Source organism: Neodiprion virginianus, chromosome 2 (genome assembly GCF_021901495.1).
Source record: "Neodiprion virginianus isolate iyNeoVirg1 chromosome 2, iyNeoVirg1.1, whole genome shotgun sequence".
Classification (NCBI taxonomy): Eukaryota; Metazoa; Arthropoda; class Insecta; order Hymenoptera; family Diprionidae; genus Neodiprion; species Neodiprion virginianus.
In genome coordinates this window covers 32,594,646-32,619,316 of record NC_060878.1, presented here as the reverse complement: position 1 = coordinate 32,619,316, position 24,671 = coordinate 32,594,646, and the positions used below count along the sequence as shown (strand labels likewise).

Genomic DNA, 24,671 nt, shown 5'->3' with positions numbered 1-24,671 from the left:
CAGAATTCATGTTAGGTATCCTTTCACATAGCAATCGCATGTTCGATGGTTTCCTACCAATCATGTAATGGTTGAGGAACGTTTTGTTGTTGTTTACATTTTTTTCTGTTGTCAGGCAAAACAATCAAATTTATTGTAATCTTGTTAATCGAAACGATTTTTGGTTACGAATCAAAATTGTCCCTCAATATGGTTCTACTCGGCGAAATATTTCCGAATTTTACAGCAAACTCTGATATCGGCCAGATTAAATTTCACGAATGGATTGGAGACTCGTAAGATTCATAAGTCTCTTTCGTATAACCTAATAAATCTTACCGGCAGGGCTGAGTTCAGAAACCTTACCCGAGTGAACTCGGATATCATACTGTCTCTGTCTAACACATGAGATTAAACAAAGACACAACGATACTCGAGTCACTCGAGTAAGGTTTTTGAACTCAGCCCAGTCGTGTTGACATGATACTATTCTCTTTAAGATGTACTTCAAAGCATTTTTTTTCTCACCTCGCGGTTCTCCAAAAAGATATTCGAAATCAATCTGTTTTGTTTCTCATTTGGCAATCAGTAATATCCTTTGCTATGTATTCAAATTATTTTAATATATTGCATCTCGTAAATGATTACAAACGATTGATGTTTTTTTTTCTTGTTTAATATTAATCAGCAATTCTTGTTCTTAGCTGGGCAATTCTCTTTTCTCATCCGAACGATTTTACCCCAGTCTGTACAACAGAATTGGCAAGAGTAGCAAAGTTGATCCCAGAATTTGAGAAGCGAAGTGTCAAAGTTATTGCCTTGTCTTGTAATTCTGTTAAATCACACATTCAATGGATCAAGGTGCGAAAAGCTGATAACTTTCTAAAGGAACATGACTGAAGATCTATGTAATCAATAATTCCATGCCAAATAAAATGATTATAATTCATTTTCAGGATATTAAAGCCTATGGTGAAATTACAGAGGCGAACTTTCCATATCCTATAATTGAAGATGAAAGTCGCACAATTGTGACAGCTTTAGGAATGCTTGATCCAGATGAAGTTGACAGCACTGGCTTGCCCGTTTCAGCTAGATCAGTTTTCATCATAGACCCTAAGAAGAAAATGAGGCTCTCAATCCTTTATCCAGCTACAACAGGAAGGAATTTCGAGTATACATCATGCCTATCTTTGTCTGAAGGAGGAAAGTAATCTTATGTTAATGTGTCATTTTTTTTACAGTGAAATCTTGAGAGTTATTGATTCTCTACAGTTGACGGACAAACACAAGGTAGCAACACCTGTAGATTGGAAGGTAATTGAAATGAAGAGTAGATTGTGCATCGAGGAGGCAAAGTAGATCTTTTTACGCTAAGTGTAAGTTTGTAACAAGTCATAGGTGAGTGCATGCACGAGCCAGACAAATACTGTAATACACGTGGCGAAAAAGACTTTACCTCCATGGTGCTCACGATACTTTATGTAACAAAAGTGTGGTTGCAAGTGTGGCTGCGTTTTTTTTATAACGGAGTACAAAAAAGAATACTTTTAGTACTAACACATAAGTGTATTTTTTTTTGTTCTCTAGATACTTTTTTCTTTACTGTCACATAACAATTACATTATGTACAGTACACAAGCAAAAGACTTGCAAACCATACTAGTTACATCAAAAATTGAATTATCTCAAAATTTGTTACGTGCCAGCCAATAAATTTGACAAATTGGCCTTGGATGGTTTCCAAAAATTTTACAAATTTTCTAAATACCATTCACGAATCACAACTTTTTTAGAACGGAGATGATGTTATGATACAACCTACCGTCAATGACAAAGATGCCAAGTCTCTATTTGGGGATGACATTAAAGTTATAAGTCTACCTTCTGGTAAACCATATCTTCGTTGCATTCAACAGCCTATAGACTCTTAACTTTCTCCATGTACGTAATTTTTTATATGGAACAATAAGAACCAAATATTCAAGTATCAATACTATGCACATTCTAAAAAATGAGAGTAATTTTTTGTGGCAAGTGCCTTAGTTGCCTGATTTCTCATACGAACCATAAAATCTTCTTATGTATGTACAATATGAATAAATTTGTCTGCCAGATAAATTGCAAACAACGAAAGAAGCCGTTTATTATTATTTCACCTAACGTATAATTAAAAGTACACTGCTTTATATACACTTTTCCAAGTACACGTGTTGCTTACAATACCAATCGGATTCCTTAGTATTTACATGATTTTTTTAAATTATTCCTAGTTTACTTTAACTACCTTCATGAGTAAGATTATTATGCGTATTATTTTATAAGTATGTATATCAGTGATAGCAATAATCAATAGCATGTATATAAAACAGTCCCTGGTCAAAACCAATAAGATCAAAAAAGGTAATAAATTTAACGAAAAAGGGAAAAATTTTTTCAACTCGATACTACCTATGTTATCATGTAATTGAATGTTAATTACCACACAAACTAGGTATTACCTCGCAAAATACTGTCACATTTTTCTTATGTGTGTTTGCTTATCACACGTTCACTTGTAATAATTATTATACCTATAATTGTCAGCGTATTTATATTTTATTCGTATGTATGTACCTCGTGTCCAGCTCTCACGATAAATTACCATCAGTTTTATCATTAGTTTTTATCAGTAATATTAATAGTATCATTAATTTTATTATCATATATAATAAACTCGCTACAATCGTCGTAGTCCATTTTAATACAATTATAACGATCACCGCTACGTAAGATCAGTCGTCGTTCAATGTACTCCATTAACGTCTTATTTCAACCTATTCATCCGCATATTCGATGATAAAATACATTCATTCATTTACTCTGTGACACCGTGACTTTCTCGTTGTTCGGCAAGCTGTTGTTCACCTTCCAACCGAGCCTGCCTCTCAGCCGCAGCTCTCGCCTGACGACCAGCACTAGATCGAAGATTCTTGCGTTCCGGAGGAGGATCATTACTTAATCGCTTGACATTCCGCGTTTTCTTTCCTTTGCCTTTTACATCGTCCTCGCTGCTTTCGGTGCAACTCGGTTTACTTTCGGTTTTTGAGGTGGTGGGCACTGGATTACCTTCTACCTGAGGAGGTTCTTCGGGTTCTTTAACGTTGCTCGCGTTTGCAGTTGGCAGAGACGGAGTCGTTTCTTCTTCAGTTGATTGCCTAGAAACTGTTGTTGGCCGTAAGAGCGTCTCTACATCAAGAGGCTCACTGGTAACAACAGCTTTCACATTGTCAGGTTCGGTTACCTTGACCTTCTTCACAATAGGTTCTAGAGTTACTTCCAATGAAGGTGGTGGATCGTAAGTTTGATCCGCACTACGACCACGCTTTGGTGGTCGTTGAAAATCCTCCAAGTTCCTAGTCAGCAGTTCTGCGCTTGTTCTGCTGAGCTGTTCCAGAGCTTCCTTCATCTCTTGTTCCTTAGATTTCCGTTCCAGCCTTGCTGACAAGTCAGCAATTTGGCTGAGCTCGATTATTTCTTTCTTGTCAGGCTCTGTACGCTTTTTGTCATCACTGTGAAGAGCCATTTCAGCATATTGTTGCAGACTCAAACCCGGATCTGTAACATATCGCGATTTCTTTTCGCTGTCTTTTCGCTTCATGGTATCTGCTATAGAATCCCTTTGGCGGGAAGTGTTTGACGTAGATGTAGTCTTCCGTGACGACGATGTGGATGTTGGTGGAGTGAGAAGTCCACATTGAGCGAGACTTTCATAGGCAGATGATACTCCACCAGGCTGCATTGAAAATGGATTGAGACCACCGAGACCCAGCGGGGTATATAAAAGACTAGGATTGGGAAAGAAGAATGGGAAAGGGGTTGTTGTAGAGAGGGATGACGATGTTGAGGTAGATGGAGCAGATGATTTACTTGTGGGGATGTCCATCTTGCTTCTTGATTTGCCTGATCCACCAACACTGTTAGAGTTTGAATTCTTTCCGCCGCTAGACGAATTCGCAGTATTTGTATCTGCAGTGCTCGTAGCCGTTGCACCTAAAGCTGCCTCCATACCAGCTAATGAAGGTAAACCCAGCCCTGCCAGGTTCGCAAATAAGGAATTGGTTAAGCTCATATTTCCAAGGTTACCAAGGTTCCCAAGTCCTCCTAGAGCTCCCAAGTTGGGCAGCCCCCCAAATGGCATGAGAAGCGGATTATTTTTGGGATCAAAGTTGCCGAGAGATAAGCCTGATAGTAGTGAATTGTTCAGATTTCCCAACGATGGAAAACTCAAACTAGACGCCATTGATGTAGCAGCTAAATTAGCTTGACTGACGGAAACTTGCCCTGTTGGGCTTGGCATCATTGGTGGCCTGCCCGGACTTTTTCCTTTGTTGCTGCTTCGGTCCGCTCCTGGTAAACGTTTCTGTAGATCGTGAGGAAGATTTCCGCGCTCTTTGACCAGTTCGGCCCACTTTGGATCAACATCGAACATCGGGTTTTCAATCAACCATTGTCCCAGTCTCTTCAACTGTGGTGCTTTAGTTCCAGTTACCTGTAAAACGATATAGAATAAGTAATTCCCACGTCAAACTGAATGACAAATGAATTCTGTGTTCAAAGAATATATATTTACTTTTTTTCCTGTAAGTCGGTTTATTACGGCAACATTCTCGTCTCCTGTCAACTTCTTCCAGTCTAACAACGAAGGATCAACGCGAGGTCTTCTCCTTCTCGGCGCGCTTAAATACTCGGCTCCTAATTGTTCCGTTATAGCAGTTTGTTCAGCAAGCCATTTGTTCACTTTGGCTTCATGTGAATACGTCCCGATGTTAGAATAATCAGCAACTTTGTTCATATTTGCAATCATAGCTTCATAACTTTTACGATGACTGCTTGATGAGTGAGCTGAAATGAGAGATTGCTGCTGCTGATGTTGTTGCTGTTGCTGTTGCTGTTTTTTAAGCTCACGGTTTTGCTGTTCAGCCTGAGCTAATAGTGCAGAAAAACTATCTTTGTGCGAGTGTAAAGCCGGAGGTGGCAGGCCAGACGAGGATCCAGAAGCTCGAGAAGCTGGGATCGAAGTAACGGTAATGGAAAATGGTTTTTGAGAACTTGATGGTTGATTTGGAAGACCAATCGGCGCAGACGTTGGAGTTACAGTTACGTTCGGCGTGATTGTACTCTTTTTGCCATGTTCAGGATAGTGAGTGCTCTGCTGTTCCTTTGCGGCGCTCAAACCTAATACTATTTCATCTAATTTTTTCCGTTTTTTCTCTTTTCCAATTATTGGTTCGTCAGTTGACTAAAACAAAAAAATTAATATAACCAGCTGCATAACTACTTAACTATTCTTGGAATATTGTACGTAAAAAGAAACATCAATTAAGGTAAGAACTATTAGATGTGAATACTTACACAACTTTTTCTTTTCGTAAGCTTCTCCAGCATGCTATCTAGCTTTCCTTTATTACTGCTGACTTGCTTGCTCTTATTCGGCATAGAAAAGTCTTGTACTTCGTTCATCATGTCTTTGTTAGTTTCAGGATTGGATTTAGGATATCTGAATCAAAAAATATCGAAATTTCCATCAATGCTTTGAAGTTTTTACAATAAAATATGTATAAGAAAAAAAAAAATGTTCTATATATAATGCAAGTATAAGTTAAAAGGGCAAAAAGACAGCAGAGGGAAAAAATCTCCAGTGTGGGGAATTCACAATAAGTGTTCAAATCCCAGCAAAGAATTTCCCGACGCTAATCTTTATTTGTTCCTTTTTTATTTTATTGAAAGTGGCGAATCACTTTGAATCTTTAAAAATTAATTCTACTTGATATTACCCAGCAGATAAATCAATCGGCGTTAATGTGCTAGAAGTTCCAGGGATAATGGTAGTTTTTCCTGGAACTGTGTACTTGAAGTCAAATGGCGTCGAAGGTGTTCGAGCTTGTTGATGAGCAGGAGGGGGTTGCACTGGCGTAGAACGACGAGATTCTTCAGACTGTGATTCTTCATTAACATCCCAGTTTGAATTAGTCAAGACAGTTGGTTTACTCAATCCCGAGGGAGGTTGAGCAGTCATGTGAGTACTGTTGAGCAGGGCATGCAGTTTAGCTGGAACAAGATTAAGAAAACTTGCATCAAATGAATGAATGAATCTGTTCAATGTACCTTGATAAAAAATTGAATCTTCACGAGTGTTGCAATACTTGAAAAAGCTCACCTCGTTCAGTTTCTACATCAATGGCGATATGCCTTTTTCGTTTCTTAGCAGCAGATATGCTATTTCCACTTCCAATGGAGCGGGTTACCCCATGATCCGTGGTTATTGTGATCACCTCTGAACTTTCTTTTTCATTGGAAATTATTTCTGGTTCGTCGCCAGCACTAAAACTTATGGCAACTGGCCATTCCTTGTGTTCTATTGCGTGAACAATGTGCATCAGCCGAGCCTCAATAGCATGTTCCTATTTAGTAAAATGGTAAATTAGTTCACAATTGTGATAAAAAAATTTATTTAATAGAAAAAAATTTATCACCTTTGGCCATTTTATAGATATTTGATAACTATGTGCCAACAACTGAGCGACAGTTGGCTCTGTATAATCTATAGTTTTGTCACGTAAAACAAATGTGTCAATTTGCGTAAGTCGCGAAAGAGGTTGAATAACTTCCAGATCAGGAAACATAGCCTTGAGTTCTGCAGCTTGAACACTGCATTTGTCTTCTATGTTCGTAGACTTATTACTGTCTTTTTCAATAATGGATATCTTCTCTTCCTGAGATTCTATCTCTTCTTTCTTCACGATTAGAGACTCCATCTTTTCTTCAACAACTGTAGGCATCTTTTGTTCAGTTTTCTCTGCCGCATTCTCTTCAGTGACTTCTATCACTTTAGGCTTCTCAATTTCCTCAATTTCCTTGCTTTTTTCAGAAGACTGATTTTCAATTTTCTCGACATCTTCAGTTACCTTAGCTACTTCTTCCTCTTGCTTTTCCTCAGCAACATCCATTTTCTCAGACTCCTTTTCAGATGGAGGATCTTCTTCTTTTTCAATTTTCTCAGAATCGAGTTTTTCAGTTTCTTCCTTTTCTTCTGGTACATTTACTTTATCCTCAACTTTTGGCTCTATCTCTCGAGCTGGATCTTCGTTTACAATGGGACCATTTTCTTTTACTTCCGTTTGTTCTGTTTTGTCCATCGTTTCGGCACATGCATCTTTTTCACTGATATCCTCACTCTTTCCTTTCTCTTCGTTCTCAATATTGTCCTCAGAAGATTTTTCTTGTTCGGGAGATTTTGGTTTAGAAATGGTAGTAATAGTCAGTGTGCTGCTACTACTGTTATCTTCGGGCTTGACTTCTGCCTTGACAATAGTCAACTCGACTTGACTTTTTTCTAAGTTCATCGAGTCAACTTTTTTATCTGTACTTGAGTCTTTGTCTTTTTTTGCACCAACTTTCTCGATCTTCAAAGTTCCTTCTCCCTTTTCCAGTTTCACTAAAATCTCGTCTTTGTCAAACTTCAGTATATCTTCACGACTCTCAATTTTTACTGCTTTATCCAATTTGTCCATTCTTGCGCTTTGCACGCCACTAAATATACTTTTGTTCAAAATTTTATGGAATGAAAAATCAGGATCGTTGAGAATCGTAATATCCGTTCTACCGAGTCCATGTTTGGCTGCTCCAAGTAACAGCTCTTTGTCATGTTTACCAGGCTGCCACCAGTCTGGTGTATCAGCTGAAGGTTGACAGAGCATTAACCTTTCTTCCAAGTGAGGATGAGACAATATCTCTTCACGTATTTTGCTCAATAAATCAACCCTATCCAATATTTGTCGAGCTTTACTAGCACTGAGATGATCCAAAGGAATGTCTGCAACATACGTATTGAAATGCATTAATTGGAATGACCTAAAATAATCGAATTATTTCTCATTGATTATTGCAATGTAATGCATACCATCGTCATCAGTCAGTTTCATGTGACAGGCTTTCTTGCACATGGCTCTAAAAGACATGTAGTAATCTGTAAGATCGTTGTCCGTTTTTTTATCAAACCTAGCTATACTTTTAAACTTCGTCCAATCGTACTGGGCCTTTTTTCTATCGTAATTGACACCATATGTTGATATAACACGTAGAAATTCGCTCTCCTCTCGTCTAGACCACTTAGTTCGCTGTTCTTCCAATCGGCTTCGCTCTCTCTCTTTTACCATTGCCTCCATTTTTTCTCTTCGTTCCATTTTCTAAAATAAAGTTTTGAAGACATTATATCTGTAAATTACTTTCTTACTTGTTACACGAACGTAGAATCTTCTTACTCACCAGAAGATACATAGCAAGTTGCTGCAAGTCCCATCCCTGCATATTAAGAGGCGGATCAGTATTAGCCACGGTATTGTGATTACTAGTTTCTCCATCGTTTCCAGTTTTAAGTTTTGGAGCAGGTTTCGTGTCATCTTTTTTCACACTGCGTTGATAAGAAGATATTACTCGTCGAAGGCGAGTATTGAGATCCACAACTGATGGCCAGGCTTTATCATCTTCTGTTATTCCGTCGTTGCCATCATGACTGCCACTAGCTTCTGGTATCGGAGTATCAGCTTTACTCGATATAGCGGGAGAATCAGTCGGAGTCTCTCCTCCAAATTTTTCCAAATCTTTACAGTCCCTTGCAAGACCTGATGTCTCACCATCTTCAATTTCGTTTTCCAGATTTTTATCATCCCTATTACTGAAAAATTACATGGTTGTTAAAATTATATGAGACCTCAGAACTCAAACTTCACTTTGTATTAGACAATATTACACATTATTGAGAATAATGAAAGAAGGTTAAAGCTTATGTTTGCTTTTTTTGCCGCAGATTTTTACGCTTCTGACAAAACGATGTACATCTTTCATTCTTTCTCGGGCATTATTGATTGCCAAAGATATGTCCATACAATTTGAAGATATTTCATTTGGTAATTGAATAAATGGCTTGATGATACATTTGTTAAAGAATCAGTACTATTGTTTTGATTTATTATACTATCGTTCGAAGCGAATCTTCTATACACACATTTATTGCTAATTTTGAATTCAAGAATTGAATCATTATCAAATGAAACGATCCAACGTGGAACTTGAAGAGGAAATGGCAAATGCAGAAGCTGCGTTATTCTTTTATATTCAAAGACTAAGCTGGTAGAAAAATAGAAGAGTACGAACGAAATTTCATCTTACAAATTTTCAGTATCAAGCAGTGTACCAAAATGATCTGCGCTTTAACTATAACTAATTGCAATTCATCTCATCTTGTACTAATCAGAAATCGTACTCTTTCATTTTTCAAGTTGCAGTAGTTTTGCCATTTTGCAAACATAAATATGTAGCAGACATAGTAAGCGTGCGGGTGGTGTTAAAATAAATTAGCAACAGCATGTCAGGATAGATTTGTGGAAAATTTTTTTAAAAAATGTAACCAACAGATACTCACTTTGCATGAACGGTCTGAGTCTGGGGAGGGAGAGGACAGCTGGTAATGAAAGAAAGCGCGGGATCGGCCCTCATCAGATCGTAATTCTCGTAGCCGTGTTTGAAGCATCCCACTAATAAAGACTTGTCTGCCATCAGGTCCCACCATTTCACTGGAGGCTCCGCCAGTTGCGGAGGATTTATCCGCAAAGCACTGTAGGGCGGTTCCATTTTGATTTTTTTTTTTTTTTGCCAATTCAAATATGCCAATTGAAAATTACTCTCTTAAACATCTCTTTGAAATTTCGAAATCGATTCAACGATATCAGTTCCATTGTGTTACGAAAAATTCGCCTACACTACATTGAACCATTTTTTATTTGACCATATTCACATTTGTGGCGAAAATTGCAATTGAATTATAGAACTCACATAAACTGATATCAACGAATCTTTAAAATTTGAATTCGAGTATTTTTTTTCTTTTGCCCTCTCAACACAGTGCACTGCATTGGACTCTAGATCTTACCAGATCGATGTGTTGCCGAGAGTATCTGATGCACAGGCTTACAATGGTCAGTAGCGTAGAGCAAGGTGATAGGAATTTTATTAGTATGATTGGACGACCTACTGTCATTGACATGGCTACAAAGGTAACAGATAGCTTAGCTCTATGAGCATTCTTGGCACAATTAGGACCCATAGTAGAACAAATACATAGCACATGCAACTATAAGCACTGTGTAAGCTTGTAAGTGTAAGTGCACGACGTTTTTTAATAATCGCTTGATAAGAAAAGAGGTAACAAAATAAAAACGGTAGCATTAAACTTTTTATGTGTGTTACTGACCTAACGTGAACACCATCCGAGATATGCTGTACAAGATCGCCGATGATCTCGTGTTTGATGTAATACAGCATTCTAACTCGCAAAAGAACTCTGAAATCAACAAACAATCTCACTCACAGATTTATTAAAAGGAGTCGAAAATATTATACAAATACCAGATTTAGGTATTATATGATTTTTAACAAATAAAACCCGTTACACAATACAATTGGAAGCTATTCTTAAGAAGTTGGCATCAAATATTTCAGTTCATAGTGAAGAAAATAATATACTCACTTGTTTGCATGACGACTTAGATGCTTCTTGTAATTACTCTCTAGGAATATGTCCCCATCGTACTTTTCTGCATTACTCCAATGATTTGGATCGCTTGTTCCATTGTTGGCAGAGGACCCTCGAGTTTCACGCCCTTCCCGTGTGCGACCCTTTTTCTGTTTTTGCCTGCTGTTTCTTCCAGTTGTGTTCATCATAACAGTTTTGATTTTTTCACCATTTTCCAACGGCGTAATCAGATCCCAAACAAAATTACGTATCTTCTCATCACCGCGATAGAATCGTAGGCAATAGAGAAGAATGACTCTGGCACAATCCTCGACATCTATCTCTCTCCAACCCCGGCGAAATTGACTATGTTGCAATATCTCTTCCCACCGTCCCCAGCCAAATGTAAGTAAACCTCTCTCAACTTTGAAACATTCACTGCGTGCCCAATTACCATAAACTACCTCACCTTCCCTTGGAACATATTCATCAAAGAATTTGCGAGACTTTTTGCCAAATTTGTCTCGACGTCTTTTACCTACAATAAAATAAACCCAACAGGCAATTACTTATTTTTCGATTCTCTTACATTGACGCAATACAAATTTTGATCAAATACTGAATGTAGGAAACACAAAGTACCTCTGCCTGTAAGTCCTCCTCCTACATCATCATCACTATTGTCATCTGAACTATCAAGTTCAGACATATCAACAACAGATTCATCATGTCCATATCGTTTAATTTGTGTTCTACGTCTAGGCTCAGAGATAACAAGTTCGTCCTCTTCCTTTTTTTCTGTTGTGTCGATTTCAGCTTTCTTTGCCCATTTCTTCCAGAAATCAGGATCATCAATATTTATATCTGTTCTGTTTGATGAACAGGCAAAACTAGCTTTCGAAAATGTTGAGCCTTTTTCTGCTTCAATGGTGATGACCTATTGAACGAGAATTTTAATGCAACACTGCTTATTAGAAATAGGATATGTATTTCATTTCAATTCTATTGAACAATTTTTATTACCTGCGTCCTCCTCTCGAGAATGATATCGATATCCTCTTCGCAAAATTTGTCCCCAGCATTATCATCATCCATGATAGCTCCGTATGCACCCTTTTTAAGAAGATCTTCGATCTCTTTCTTTGTCAATTGTTTGTTGTTGGGATCCTTGCCTCCTTGACTAGTATTCATTGATTGTAGAATAGCTTTATCTAAACCGAGCTTTAGCGAAGCTTTGTCGAACATTTCTCTCTCATATGTATTGCGACAAAGCAAGCGGTACACTTTGACCATTTTTTGCTGTCCGATTCTGTGGCATCGTGCTTGTGCCTATCAGGACATATATAATATGAATATATTTTGAAGTTTACTCACTAAGTAAAAAAAAACACTTGAATGTGAAACTCGTCGTGGTCTTTAATCTTCACCTGCAAGTCATTCTGTGGGTTCCAATCGCTATCATAGATAATAACTGTGTCTGCAGCAGTCAAATTGATACCAAGTCCACCAGCTTTTGTACAAAGCAAGAAAACAAATCTGTCAGAATCAGGCTTACTATAACGATCAATAGCGGCTTGTCGGAGGTTTCCACGAATTCGTCCATCGATTCTTTCATATGGATACCTATGATAAAGCGAACATCACATATTAGATCTCTCCTAGTGTCATCGATTGAATGAATGAATGAATGAAGAGTTGCAGATTGAGAACTTACTTTTTGTACACAAGATAATCCTCTAATAGATCCAAGCATTTAACCATCTGACTAAATACAAGGACGCGATGACCACTAGCTTTCAATTTTGGTAAAAGTTTGTCGATGAGTACCATTTTACCTGAGCTATTCACTAAGGCATGATAGTAACCCTCTGAGTCTTCTTTATCATTGCTTTGTTTATAATCTAATTGAATTTGATCTTCAGCACCGTTGAGTAAAAAAGGATGAATACAACACTTTCTAAGCTCCATCATCGTGTTCATCAGATTTGGAATGTTAGCAGACGTAGTTCCTTTAGCAAGGAAAGAGAAATTTCTTTCCAGTATACCGCGATAATATTTTTTTTGGATATTCGTCAACTCAACCTGTCGATTATTAATTAATTAGATGAGTACTTTGCCGTATGCTGTAATTATTGAAGGAAAATAATGAATATAATTTATTTAAAAAATACCTCGACCACAGTTTCTTCCTTTGGGGCAAGAGATTTTTCAACATCTTCTTTTAATCGTCGAAGCATCATTGGTTTCAGCAGCAATTGAAGTTTATGAACTTCAGTGTCACTGCTCAAGTTGCCAAACTCTTTCAAAAATTGCTCACTACTTGCAAATTGAATCGGTTCTAGGAAATTGAGGAGGGAAAAAAGTTCATTAACGTTATTTTGTAACGGAGTTCCAGATAAAAGTACTCTGTGCTCCAAGTTCAGCTGTCTGAGTCCTTCAAGTAGCTTGCAGTTTCTATTCTTAAGTCTGTGGGCTTCATCAATTACACACAGTCGCCAATTGTAGCCACGCAGTTCGTTAAAGTCCGTAATTATTATTTCGAATGTTGTTATAAGCACATTAAACTTGATTAAATCTTTGATCGGTTGGCGTTTGTCATTTTTATAATACACCTCATATTCCTGCAGCATATTACGACTTGCAGCCCTGTAACCAGAAAAAAAATCCTTACGAAAACGAATAAACGTATATAGAGAATTGAATTAAAATGAGAAAGCAATGGTAAAAGAGAACAATCAACACGATGAATGAAACATTTCCAGATGCTTACGAGCCATGGTATACAACGACATTCATGTCGGTCCAACCCTCGAATTCTCGCTGCCAATTCGGTATAGTTGAAAGTGGGGCAATGATGAGAAAAGGCCCGCGAATTCCGTACTTATATACGGCGTCTACGAATGTTAGCGATTGAATAGTTTTTCCTAGACCCATCTCATCAGCAAGAATACAATTATGTCCGTTGTACCATGAAAAAAGCAACCAATTTAGACCCTCAAGCTGATAGGGTCTTAAACTGTTGTTACTTTTATAAATTGGGGACTCATCGAGTTTCTGCCAAGCAACAGCTGTAGGTTTTTTCTTTGGCTGTGTGGAATAAAAAAATAAATTAAAGATTACTTAAATGTATACAACCCGAAGATCTGATTCGGTTGAAGCTAGTAACATTAGTATAATATGCATGTTTAGGAAAAATTATTTATTCGGGATATTGAGGACTGTCCGAAATTTAGTAAACCATAATGAAGTAGACCGTGTTCATATTTTGAGCAATTAATTCTTTCAAAACCATTCTAAAATTGCAAAGTAATGATTTTTCCCCTAATGTGGCCTTGCGTTAACAGTACTAAGTCAACCTCGTGAGATCTGGACAGGATCTTTGTCACATATGTCAATTTTCATAAAGAACTTCTCATACCTTCCATTGATCTTTAGGTGGCACTTTATTAAATCTATGAAATTGGGCAATCTTTTCGGGATCAACATCTTCTTCTACCTCCCAAGTAGAATCTTCATACTGCAGAGAGCGCCACTTAACAAGGAAATGTCTGACAGTATCTCCTGTTGTTGGGTCAGTATGAGTTGCTTCGTCAAGTACTCTGTCAACTTCGACAAAGTCCGGATTGAAGGGGTCATCCTCTGGCTGTAATGAGTTTAGACAACATGTGAATAATTTGGTTGGTTGCTTTAAACAATTTAATAAATGAATACCAGAATACACGTACATTCTCAAATATATTCGTATTCTGCTGCATCTTCTGCTTAAACCTTTTTAGTTTAGCTTGGATTCTCTTGTCTCCTTTGTAAAGTTCTTCTTCCGTACGCCACTCGCAATGCAAATAAGAGAAATTTCTATACTTCACCAGATACTCTTCCACCTCAATAAACTGAGGCTTAACTTCACTCGAGCTTGGTTCTAGCTGTTGTGTTTCTTGCTTTTTCTCCTTTTCCTCTGCTTCAGGTAAGGGTGCCACTGCTTCTGATTTGGATTCAATGTTTGCATCTGTTTCTTTTGTCTCGCTAACCTCAGACTCGTCCTCAGGTTCTTTCACGGAGTCTTGTTCACCTGTTTCCATTTCTGATTCGCCTCCTTTTATCAAGGTTGATTTATCTTCTTCGTTTTGCTCCACCACAGTCTTTTCTTGCTCTTTCTTTCCTTCTTCATTTTTTTCATCCTCCTCGTTCTCCTCTTCCTTCTCTTTATCAACTGCTACTTCTTTATTCTTTTCTACTTCCATCTCTTTATTTTTCACTTCATCATTTTCACTTTGTTTCTCCTTTACTTCTTCGCCCTCCACTTCCATTGCAGTTTCCAATTTCACTTCTTCCTGCGTTGTAACTTCTTCAACAACTTCTCTTTCTTCTTCGCCGGTTTTCTCGGTTGGTTCCTCATCAGGTTTAGCTTCAGTTTCAGGTGCAGGTTCATGTTCAACTTCAGTTTTCTCAGTCGTTACCTCCTTAGCAGGTACTTCTAATTTCACTTCAGGTTTTACTTCTCTTTTTCCCATTCGCATGCATAAAATATGTTGCACAACCATAGAGTCTTCATCCATTGTATTCTGCAATACGAAAATAACGTATAATAATAATTGTTTTGATTTTATACTCGATATTTATAATTGCTGTTGAGTACACTTACAATATATACAAAGTTGGGTTTATTCGGGCCAACTTCACCACCTTCGGCTTCTTTTCTGACAGCTGGTAGCTTAGAGATATTACTTCCATCAGCTTTCTTAGCTTGACTTTCTTGTAGGGGTACTTCGTCGTCAGAAAATCTAAGCATAACATCATCAACATATTTTTTGCGATGTGTGTTCCTTGCCGATCTCCGTTTATTCAAATCTTCACCAGCTTCTGGTGAAGGTGGAGGTGTTGCGGCTAATTCTTCTCCATCTGAATCAGGTGCTATGCGACTTTTTCGCTTCCTAAAATGGATTTTAATGAATTTCCATACTGGTTCGATAACATTACAAAGAAACAGGAGTAGTTTTTTTTTTGTTGAGAGAACTCTAACTATGGGCAATAATGACCAAACTTACTTGGAACTCCGCGGTGTTCTTCCGATGCTGACCTTAGCTCCAGACTTTTTTCTCCCAGTCGATTTTTTCTTAACTGGTGTACTAACTTCAGGGGTTTCCTCTGGGATTTCAGGTTTTTTATCTTCTTCAGGTGCTTCTTCAGGTTCAGCTTTCTCTTCTGCATCTTCTTTACACTCCGTAACAATTGGCTCCGTTGTTGAAGAATCAACTTGTTCCTGCTCATCATTTTCCACAGGCTCACTTGGCTTCACTTCAGCATCTTGTACAGCTCCTGAGTCAGATACTACAGCTTCTTCAGCTTCAACGGCAGGCTCTTCATCGGCTGATTCTGACTGAGCAACTTTTCTAAAAAAGAAACCGCAGATTAAAAATTATTCGTCAAGTAAGACTGAACGAACAATTAGACACAATTTTTGTTAAATATTTTCAAGTAATTGAATAAAGCATGCTTACTTTCTCCCACGTTTTCCACCTGGTTCTTTGGCTTCTTTTTTTTTCCTACTCTTGGGAGATTTAGCTTCTTTAGGTGGCTTAGGTTCTTTTTTAATCTTCGGTTCTTTTGGTTCCTTTGGTTCTTTAGGTTTTCTCGGTTTTCTGGGTGATCGAGCCTTTCTGTTTTTGTTCCACTCTTCCTCCATGTCACCTGAAGTTGGCTTGAGGTCCTCAGAATCTGCCATACTATCTATTACGTTGCTACTATCCACAGGGGTAACGAGATTCTCTGACGATGGCGGCTCAGGCTGACTTATTTGTTGTGATATAATTGGTGCTACAACTTCTTTGTCAACTTTTTTCCTACTCTTCTTAGTGCGAGGAGCACCTTTACTTCTACCTCGTCCAGTCGTGCTTGAAACCTATAAAATGGTGCCACATGATACAATTTTCTGAACATATTCCTTGAACAGAGAAAAAAAATTACTTACCTGAGGACTATCGACAACAGCAGCAGTAAACATTGGCGTCTGGAGAATACACTGAGGGCCTCCATTGCACTGATCATTAATCTCATGTTGTTGAAGAGCTTGTAATCGCTCTTGCAAGCTAACAATTTTCTCTTGATTTTCAGAAGCCGGAGGCATGCAGTACAACTCTTGTAACTGTTGTTGAAGAGCCGCTCTCTCCTGGTGATGAGTTACGGGAGCACAAGGATTCGTAAATCCACTTGGAGTGACAGGAGGTGGTGGTGCCGGCTGCGGTATCCCATACATGCCTGGCATTGTATTGGCACCAATAATATCTCCACTGGCATGGTACTGCTGCCCAGAACCCACAATCATCTCGTTCGAATACATATTATTGGGTTTTTGAACATTTGTATACTCTCCGAACCCTCCTGCTGAAGCTGGATGTGGTGGATGCGTTGGTTGTGTGTTACTGAGAGGAACAGTAGTCTGATGAGAAGGCATGACAACATTGCCAGCCTGACCGACCGCTGGCATTTGCTGTACACTCATCAACCCTGGTTGTACTTGGCTAGGTTGGCTCTGTATCTGTGGAGTTTGGCCTTGGATCTGTGTCTGCATCTGTGGCTGATGCTGTATCGGCAGTGGAATCATAGAGTTGTTGGAAGGCATCATATTAACTTGATGCTGGGGCTGTGGTTGTGCCTGAGGTGACTGCCCGATTGAAGTTTGTTGGGTTTGTTGTCCCATAAGAGATGGCGGCTGATTCTGTGACTGCTGCCCCAGTATCGGCTGCACCTGCTGCTGCTGAGATGTCGGAATTACTTGAGGCTGTGACTGAGGTATAGGTTGACTCGATACTTGCTGACAAATAAGCGATTGTTGCCCCTGTTGTTGTTGCTGCTGTTGCTGCGATTGTTGTTGCTGAGATTGGTTTATTAGTGGCGGAGTGGTTACATTTGGCTGATGGCAAGATATGGTGCTCACATCGGCAGACTGTTCTGTAATTTTGCTCTCTGACACATTGCTTTCAACATTAGGATAGGAATTAGGTCTTTGGGTTATTGTGGATTGCTGTACCACAGGGGACATAACTCCAGTCTCGATTATATTGCCACTAGTGCTTGAGGCTGGCAAGCTTTGTACAGCTTCTATAGGCGCTGGTTTAATAGGAGTTACTTGCTCGCTCACAGAACTAGCTGGCGTACTATTTTGAAGGGTTGTTTCTGCTGGTTGATTGAGCATATCAGATTTTTGATTAGCAGAAGTTTGATCAGGACTTTCCACTTCCTGTTTCGGAGGGTTTACACTTTGTGCGTTATCTGTGGTGTCCCGCGTCGTTGTTTCTACTACATTGTTACCTTCTGGTCCATTGACAGGAAACAAAGAATTTGTTTCTGAACTAGCTGTTGTTTGAACTTCAATAATATTTCTACCATCATTCACATTCAAATTTGATCTAATTTGCTGTTGCTGTTGTGGTTGCTGTTGTGGTGGCTGTGGCGGTTGTTGTGGCTGCAGTTGTGGCGGATGCGGCCATTGATTAGACAATGGCATTCTGGGTCCTGTGACAGGCGGCGTAGAATTTTGTGGAGGTGGTTGTGGGGGCAAAATATTCGTCGTATGAGGCATAAGAGGACGAGGTTGAAATTGATTATAATCCTGGCTTGTTACATTTGGATTAGGCACAGCAACTCCTGGTATGACCATTTGTTCAAGTGCCTGAAGAGTACTCTGCTGAGAGGCTCCAGATGTATTCATATTCATAGAAGTTGGTGGACAAGGAGATACGGACATAGCATTAGGCTGGTTCGATGTTTGATGTGGTAATTGCGAATGAGGATGAGGTGAGAGTGTACTAGGTTTAGCTGGAGACATGATGGGCCTTGGCGACATTTGTTGTTGAACGGCAGGTGGCCGAGGCGACATTTGAGGTCTGGGTGACATTTGAGGCGATAATTGAGGAAAGGTAGCTCGATATTGAGGGCTTGTTGCATGTTTAGTTGGTCCAAATTGTGCCGCAGGTCCTGGATGTTGAGGTTGATTAAACATGGGAGCTGAGTGATGAGAATATTGCGGGTCCATGCTTTGCTGTGGATGCTGAGGATACTGTTGATGAGTGGGATGAGGTTGATGAGATGGAAGATGGTGAGGCATCCGTTGTGGCTGTTGTGGAGGTTGCTGTGGTTGTTGCTGCGCGTGCATAGCACTTGTGAAGCCAGTATACCCCGAAGGGGTTTGATAGATCGTTGCAGGATTACTTTGCTGATAATGCTGTTGTTGCCCCACCATATGCTGATAGACTCCTGCAGTTCCTGTTCCCTGCATACCTTGATGAGGGACACCCATGTTCCCCATCATCCCTTGCTGAGCGTTAAAATGCTGTTGCTGCTGCTGCTGTTGCTGTTGCTGTTGCTGCTGTTGCTGCTGTATTTTTTGGTTTAATGCCGCCTGATCCTGCTGATGTGAGTACTGTGGCATATGCTGCCTGTATGTTGTAGGTTGAGGTGCCATTTGATTATAGTGTCTTTGGATTTGGGGATAAGCACCTCCACTTCCGGGCCATCCTTGCATTCCTGGATCCATTGACAAATTACCTCTAGTCATGGGATGCTGCTGCTCCATTGAATACATGTTATCCGAATAACTGGGGTACTGACTTCCAGCCCCTGGATGAGGACCTCTGTGCTGTGGAGCCATGCTACGCGCTTGATTCTGAAATGCTCCTGGCACCATAGCTCGCTGAGGAGCCCCAGCATCAAAGCCGGCTAAGTTCTGATTGAACATATTTCGTTGTGTTGTATTTTGTAGTTGGTTAGAGCTTCCAAATTCAGATCCACCGAATGAAGTCAATTTTTGCAGAGGAGATTCTTGAGATATGCTGTACGGTTGGTTGATGTAATTCCCGCCTCCATTTGGACCAGGATTCGGACCATCTCGGGAGACTACCGCCGGGTTTGTTGCACCTGTCGCGTCAAAGTGGTCAGTACCCCCAAGGTCTGGAAGAGCGTCGAGCATTGAGCCACTGACATCTTCGCCAAATAGATCGTACGAGTCCATGTCTTTACGCTGCACGACTATTCACCTCCGTCTCAGGCTCAAGAGGGAATTTTACTACCTTTCCTATGGCCAGTAGTGTGCCCATCGTTATTAGTTCTCTATACCTTCTGAAACAACAGATAATGAAATGACTGTAGATTGATTGAGCATTGTCAAAATTCTACATTTTAATTGTCAGACAGATATAGATCAAAAAAATATTCAGCTCTAATTTTACCACTTCTAGGTGATAAAATCGTACTTTACAACCGATTAATTAGCTGCTACTAAAATTTTGGTGAAAATGTAATGTGTAGAATACTTGGCATCTCAGGTCAACGATAATTCATGACAAATCGTGTCATTTTTTCTTTTACGTCGACCTGAGACATCAAGATAATTATCTGAACAATATACTGAGAGTTCAATTAAACATTATATATATATGAAAATGTAATCATCAAATCTTCGATTACTGTATACCTGATGAATAAAGTATTTGACAAGATTTACCACACTTCAAGTTGTTTAGGATACACACTAATGGGGAAAAGCTATACGCTTATGGTTTCAAACCTCATAATCGCTATAACCTTTCCCCTTCAGGGCGCATCATTATTTATTCATCTTGAGGTAGAGTTGAATATCACGCTGTCAAAGCCTCCTAGAAAGAACTTAAACTTATGCTTAATTAGGATGTTGGAGATCTTTTTAAAAATGAGAAAAAAATGGAATAAATTAATGAATAGTCTAATGTTTCAAATTTGTTAAAAATAAAGTTCATCAGTGAATTCAAAATGAAGCTGAAGCTAACAGCCAAGGTTAGTAGCCAAGTGTGTTAAACTTTTTGAAAATAGAAAAATGCAGTTTAGTGTCATCCTCATAATTCTATCAAAGTATTGGGGATTCAAATTATTTCACAAAATTTTGTTTTTCGGACCTCACTACCTTATTCAAATGAACATTAGAGCATGTGGCTGCTAATTCTGGCTGCTAACTTCAGGCTCGTATATTCAAATTATAGAATAGATGTTATTTTTTAGTAGCTGCATCTGTAAAAATTTCACACGAAGCTTGAAACTAGTGAGGAATGCTGTAATTTGGGAAAAGGATTTAAAATTTCTGAAAAAGCATAAATTAACTTTTAGAAATGTAATGTTCAAGTTACTGCATTTATGCAGCATCATTCAATTCCAGAAACATGTCTTGGCCAATGAGTAAAATCAAAACTCACCTTGTCCAAAATAAATTTGTTAAACTACATACCTAGAACTCGATGTCGAATAAGTCGAACAATTTCACAGAAAAGAAATAATAATAACAATATTAATAATAAATCATCAAAGTCAAGCTAGAGATCGGATCAAGGCGGATTTTGGAATTGAACCTTTACTGTAAATAAACTTACTCCAGGACTTGGCTGCCATGGAAATGTAGGATTAGTAACAGATTCTTGAACAAATCGGGAATAAGACTGCGAACGTTGCAACATTAATTACAGAGAAAATAAATCATCTTTGCTGTACCCTTTATGCGCGTATCTATAGGCTCTATGCTCGCGTAGCGTGCTTCATCGCGTGCTCTGTGCCATCGTGTGTCGCGTAAGAGTACAAAACACAACATGGGGTCGCGATAAAAATTCAATGCCATGAAAATATATTTAAGGGGATGGAAAAGCAGGAAATTAAAAACTACGTAAACGGATACGAACGGACAAAGCCAACAGAGGTTTGCAGGTACACACACACACACATGCGCGCGCGCGCGCAAGCACACAGCACATCGAGTGCGCGGCACAGTGAAGTGTAAAAATTCGGAAGAATTGGGATGATAATTAAGAAAATGCTAGCTAGTACAAACCTGATAAAAATTCCAGAATCTATAGTTACGGGCAGATGCTTGTATTACAAAATTGCTCCTCTCTTTTGAATATTATCAAGGTAGCAACTCGGAATACATTCTAGACGGGGTGATCGGCAGAGGTTTCGGTGAACACTTGTAATTAAATTCTTACTTTAGTCTGACAGTGCATTTTAGATTATCAGATTTTTCGCATTCTTCCTCGTTATTACTTTCCCGAAATATTGAATTCAATTCTTCTTATTTATATCTCCGGCAGCTCTATTAAACGACACTGATCTTCTAGCTCGACAACCGTCGTTCCACTAAACCTTACAGTCGAGGTATACACGCGATTGATGTGCGACGGGGTAACTGTACGAGCTTACCAAAGCCACTTTGTAAAAAAAACAACAGAACGTCGTCGGAACGTACGCCATTATCGCGAGATTTCCGCTTGAGCATCTAAAGTCTCGAAGGCGACCACAGCGAACGCTCGATACTACAACGCGGCCTCACTTTCTTAAATCCAATAACAGACCGTTCGTTTATTAGAAAACACATGAACCGGCCACTAATTCATATAAAACTTTACAGGAAAAAAGCGTCCCTCGACACACAACCCGTGATGATACTCGACTTTTTCCTAGCGGCGGTAGCACGGACCATCGAGGTGCGAGCGTGTCCATAGGCCCGAATCATTCTACATACATCGCTCCGTCTCGCTCCCTCGCACTCTCACTCGATAGCTCTCTTTCCCCCCACCCAGGGAAACGTACTTTAGGTACAAATCCAGTACCGTATGCGTGCGGGTGTATTCGAGTTTACATAATTTTCAAGAAGGCAACCGTTGCAACTATCAAATTATTCATTCATATCACAAATCGATAACGAGACTGATTAATTACCAACCAACGTCTCTAAGGTGATTACTTTTAGGAAATGTAATTCAAAATTCTCTCATCCTTTCTCCTATCAAAGACTTTCATTCGGAGATGCGTCTCGTTCTGCTGTAACCTGTGCCCGGCGTTCGTCAGGTTAGCGATCTCAACGGTACCTCCGTGAATGCTTAATTGTTACGATACTGTGGCTGTAAGCCGCTATACAACTCTGGAAGGATCACGACATAGAAAATAATACGGTATATAAGGTATTTCGTATCGTGGAAAAGACGGACGAAGCAATTGGCGATCGCAAGGCGAGGCCCGAATTATATGAGAAAGAGAACCAATCAGATTTTACCTTATAAAGCGACATTGCACTGCAGGATACTTGATTAACCAATCGCGTCCTGTGGTTCTCGACCGGGTGTATATGTACCTTCGTCTAATTTTCGTTGTGTGTGACTACTGTGTAATGCGGCAAGTAATTGTACATATAGGTATGTCCATAGATATTCACACAAGCGCGCGATTCGATGGGTGTGTAAATGGCACGTTCATTTGCACGCAAAGTACTCAACGCCGGCTTTTACACCGCGGCTTGAGTTGAAAAATCTTTGTCAAAGCTTTTGGGTCTATTGAATTTCTTCAGTCAAGCCCGAGAAATTTGAAGATACATGTATTACATGATCACAATTGTTGCAAAAATATTTATTTTGCATTGAGTACACATGTATTGATTCTGTAAAAATGCAATCGACCCACTCTCCGCGTATTGATATATCGACATGTATTACACCTAGTTGTTCTTAAGCGGAGAAATTCTACTCATTGTTTCTTCTCTTTATCGATCGATACGCTCTTAACGCACGTTTCATAGAATCGCTATGGGACGTCAGTAGAATTAAAAAAGATATATGCAAGAGTTCAATTTATAATTATACGATTCAAGTTGGTAGTACAGCGCAGAATTAAGCTGACTGAAATTATCATGCAATCCTTCATACATGTGTCATTGGAATAATAAGTCTAGGTTGTATAAAGTTGCTGAAAAGTTTAATTTCAGAAATTATGTAAAAATTCACTAGAAGATTGACGTCTATTTTATTTGAAATATATCTATACAGTTATTTATTCGTGTCAACAATGTGTGAGATACGAATGAAACATCAGCAATATTTACTTGTTCGCCATGAAAAAAAAAGTTTTAGTCCTGAGTTGTACCACGAGTCGTAAATGTTACGAAAAGTAGTATATGCCGCGTATTATTATAGTATCGATGATGATAGCATCTAAAAAGAGTAAATATTCTAAAAAATCCTACTATGGCTCCGGTTTATGAAATCGGTAGAAAAAATCATTAATGAAATGTGGCACTGCCTGATGTGTACTTGACTGAACTTGTGCAAGTATTTATTGTAAAATGTTTTCGACCGTCGCTTCTTGTGCCAAGCATTGTAACTATTTTAACGTATTAAAGGAGATGAATAAAAAAGACTTACAATAATACAATCCAGTCCAATTTTTTCACATATTATAATTAAAACAATTGCACGAGCATTCGCTTAATCGTTATCTAAGTGTCCATTTTGTTTGGTTAATTACTAACAAGACGGCGGTGCTGCCGCAGGTTATCCGTCCAACCTGACATAATATGACGTTCACTCGATGTTAAAGCCGCGGCGACACTTGATTGTTGTTATTTTTTTGCATTTTCTACTTCTATACTAGAATAGCGAGGAAGATGGAGTACTTTCATTTTAAACTTATATACAATCAACGTACCCTTTGCTTTTTAGTATCTAAATATGCCCCACTGTATTCATTACGCCATGTATTAAGTATATGTATACATGATGTATGTACGTGTCATTCTTTACTCGTGTCTCCCTCTTTCTCTTTCTCTCTCCCCCTTTCTCTGTATTCGCTCTTTGTGCCATACATTTTTTTCATATACCTTGTAAACACCCCAACATCGCTTATTAAAAACTTATTGTTAGATATCAGACAGTTATTATTTGCAATAGGTTGTTTTGGCCGTGATTGTTTAATTCGAATTGATGCATTTTTTTGGACAAAAATATATGTGTGTTTGTCGGCCACTGCTCAACCACAACATAAAGGAAATGACGTGCATACCGTCAAATATGGAGGCGAAATCACCAGCTGACAATCACGTAATGCCAAGTTTGATTTAACCCAAATTTGCTAATTGTGTACTGAATGTTATATACGTGCAAACATTTCTTACCTTCTCAACAATGATCACTACATTATTCAGTATTAGTGTTTAAAGTTCCGGCTCTTTAAACTTCCCGCCCATTTACAGGAATTGATCAAAAACATATGAAATTGTAGCTCAATTATTCTTACGATGCTGTAGCTGGCTTGAAAATGGGTTTATTTTGGCATAAGTTAATTGTGTTGTACACAATTA

The 24,671-nt window shown here is 38.9% G+C and overlaps 2 protein-coding genes across 8 annotated transcripts; one reads left to right on the top strand and one right to left on the bottom strand.

Annotated features, from left to right (window-relative positions):
* The first annotated feature begins 76 nt into the window (after positions 1 to 76).
* On the top strand, positions 77 to 2,390 carry LOC124298749 (peroxiredoxin-6). 3 transcript variants are annotated; one of them, XM_046751167.1, is made up of 5 exons: positions 77 to 275; positions 684 to 840; positions 936 to 1,153; positions 1,224 to 1,296; positions 1,776 to 2,390. In XM_046751167.1, the coding sequence occupies exons 1-5, from the start codon at positions 190 to 192 to the stop codon at positions 1,911 to 1,913; spliced, it is 672 nt and encodes a 223-aa protein (XP_046607123.1). In that variant the 5' UTR covers positions 77 to 189; the 3' UTR covers positions 1,914 to 2,390. The 3 variants fall into 3 exon arrangements, with proteins under 3 accessions (XP_046607123.1, XP_046607124.1, XP_046607125.1); XM_046751168.1 differs by having other exon boundaries at positions 1,224 to 1,358; positions 1,776 to 1,907; XM_046751169.1 differs by lacking the exon at positions 684 to 840 and having other exon boundaries at positions 130 to 275.
* On the bottom strand, positions 2,097 to 24,355 carry LOC124298725 (chromodomain-helicase-DNA-binding protein 7). 5 transcript variants are annotated; one of them, XM_046751120.1, is made up of 24 exons: positions 23,737 to 24,355; positions 16,497 to 19,642; positions 16,027 to 16,427; positions 15,574 to 15,918; positions 15,171 to 15,459; positions 14,257 to 15,090; positions 13,950 to 14,174; positions 13,302 to 13,618; positions 12,703 to 13,177; positions 12,246 to 12,613; positions 11,959 to 12,154; positions 11,555 to 11,860; positions 11,174 to 11,468; positions 10,547 to 11,069; positions 10,271 to 10,360; positions 9,443 to 9,634; positions 8,287 to 8,695; positions 7,922 to 8,207; positions 6,495 to 7,834; positions 6,179 to 6,422; positions 5,796 to 6,069; positions 5,374 to 5,518; positions 4,592 to 5,260; positions 2,097 to 4,510 (listed from the first exon to the last, which is right to left on the bottom strand). In XM_046751120.1, exons 2-24 carry the CDS (start codon positions 19,533 to 19,535, stop codon positions 2,837 to 2,839), a joined length of 12,936 nt encoding a protein of 4,311 aa, XP_046607076.1. In that variant the 5' UTR covers positions 19,536 to 19,642; positions 23,737 to 24,355; the 3' UTR covers positions 2,097 to 2,836. The 5 variants fall into 5 exon arrangements, with proteins under 5 accessions (XP_046607076.1, XP_046607077.1, XP_046607074.1 ...); XM_046751121.1 differs by having other exon boundaries at positions 24,020 to 24,355; XM_046751118.1 differs by lacking the exon at positions 23,737 to 24,355 and adding an exon at positions 21,375 to 22,413.
* Between the last annotated feature and the right edge of the window lie 316 nt (positions 24,356 to 24,671).

What these genes read in the sequence shown, in the direction of transcription:
- LOC124298749 (XM_046751167.1), top strand. Translation starts at nt 190, where the DNA reads ATGGTTCTACTCGGCGAAATATTTCCGAATTTTACAGCAAACTCTGAT. An exon ending in ACAACAGGAAGGAATTTCGA is followed by an intron (nt 1,154 to 1,223) that starts GTATACATCATG and finishes TTTTTTTTACAG; the next exon opens with TGAAATCTTGAGAGTTATTG. An exon ending in CAACACCTGTAGATTGGAAG is followed by an intron (nt 1,297 to 1,775) that starts GTAATTGAAATG and finishes CAACTTTTTTAG; the next exon opens with AACGGAGATGATGTTATGAT.
- LOC124298725 (XM_046751120.1), bottom strand. Translation starts at nt 19,535, where the DNA reads ATGGACTCGTACGATCTATTTGGCGAAGATGTCAGTGGCTCAATGCTC. An exon ending in GGTGGAAAACGTGGGAGAAA is followed by an intron (nt 15,919 to 16,026) that starts GTAAGCATGCTT and finishes TTTCTTTTTTAG; the next exon opens with AAAAGTTGCTCAGTCAGAAT. An exon ending in CCGATTGATTTATCTGCTGG is followed by an intron (nt 5,519 to 5,795) that starts GTAATATCAAGT and finishes TTTTTGATTCAG; the next exon opens with ATATCCTAAATCCAATCCTG.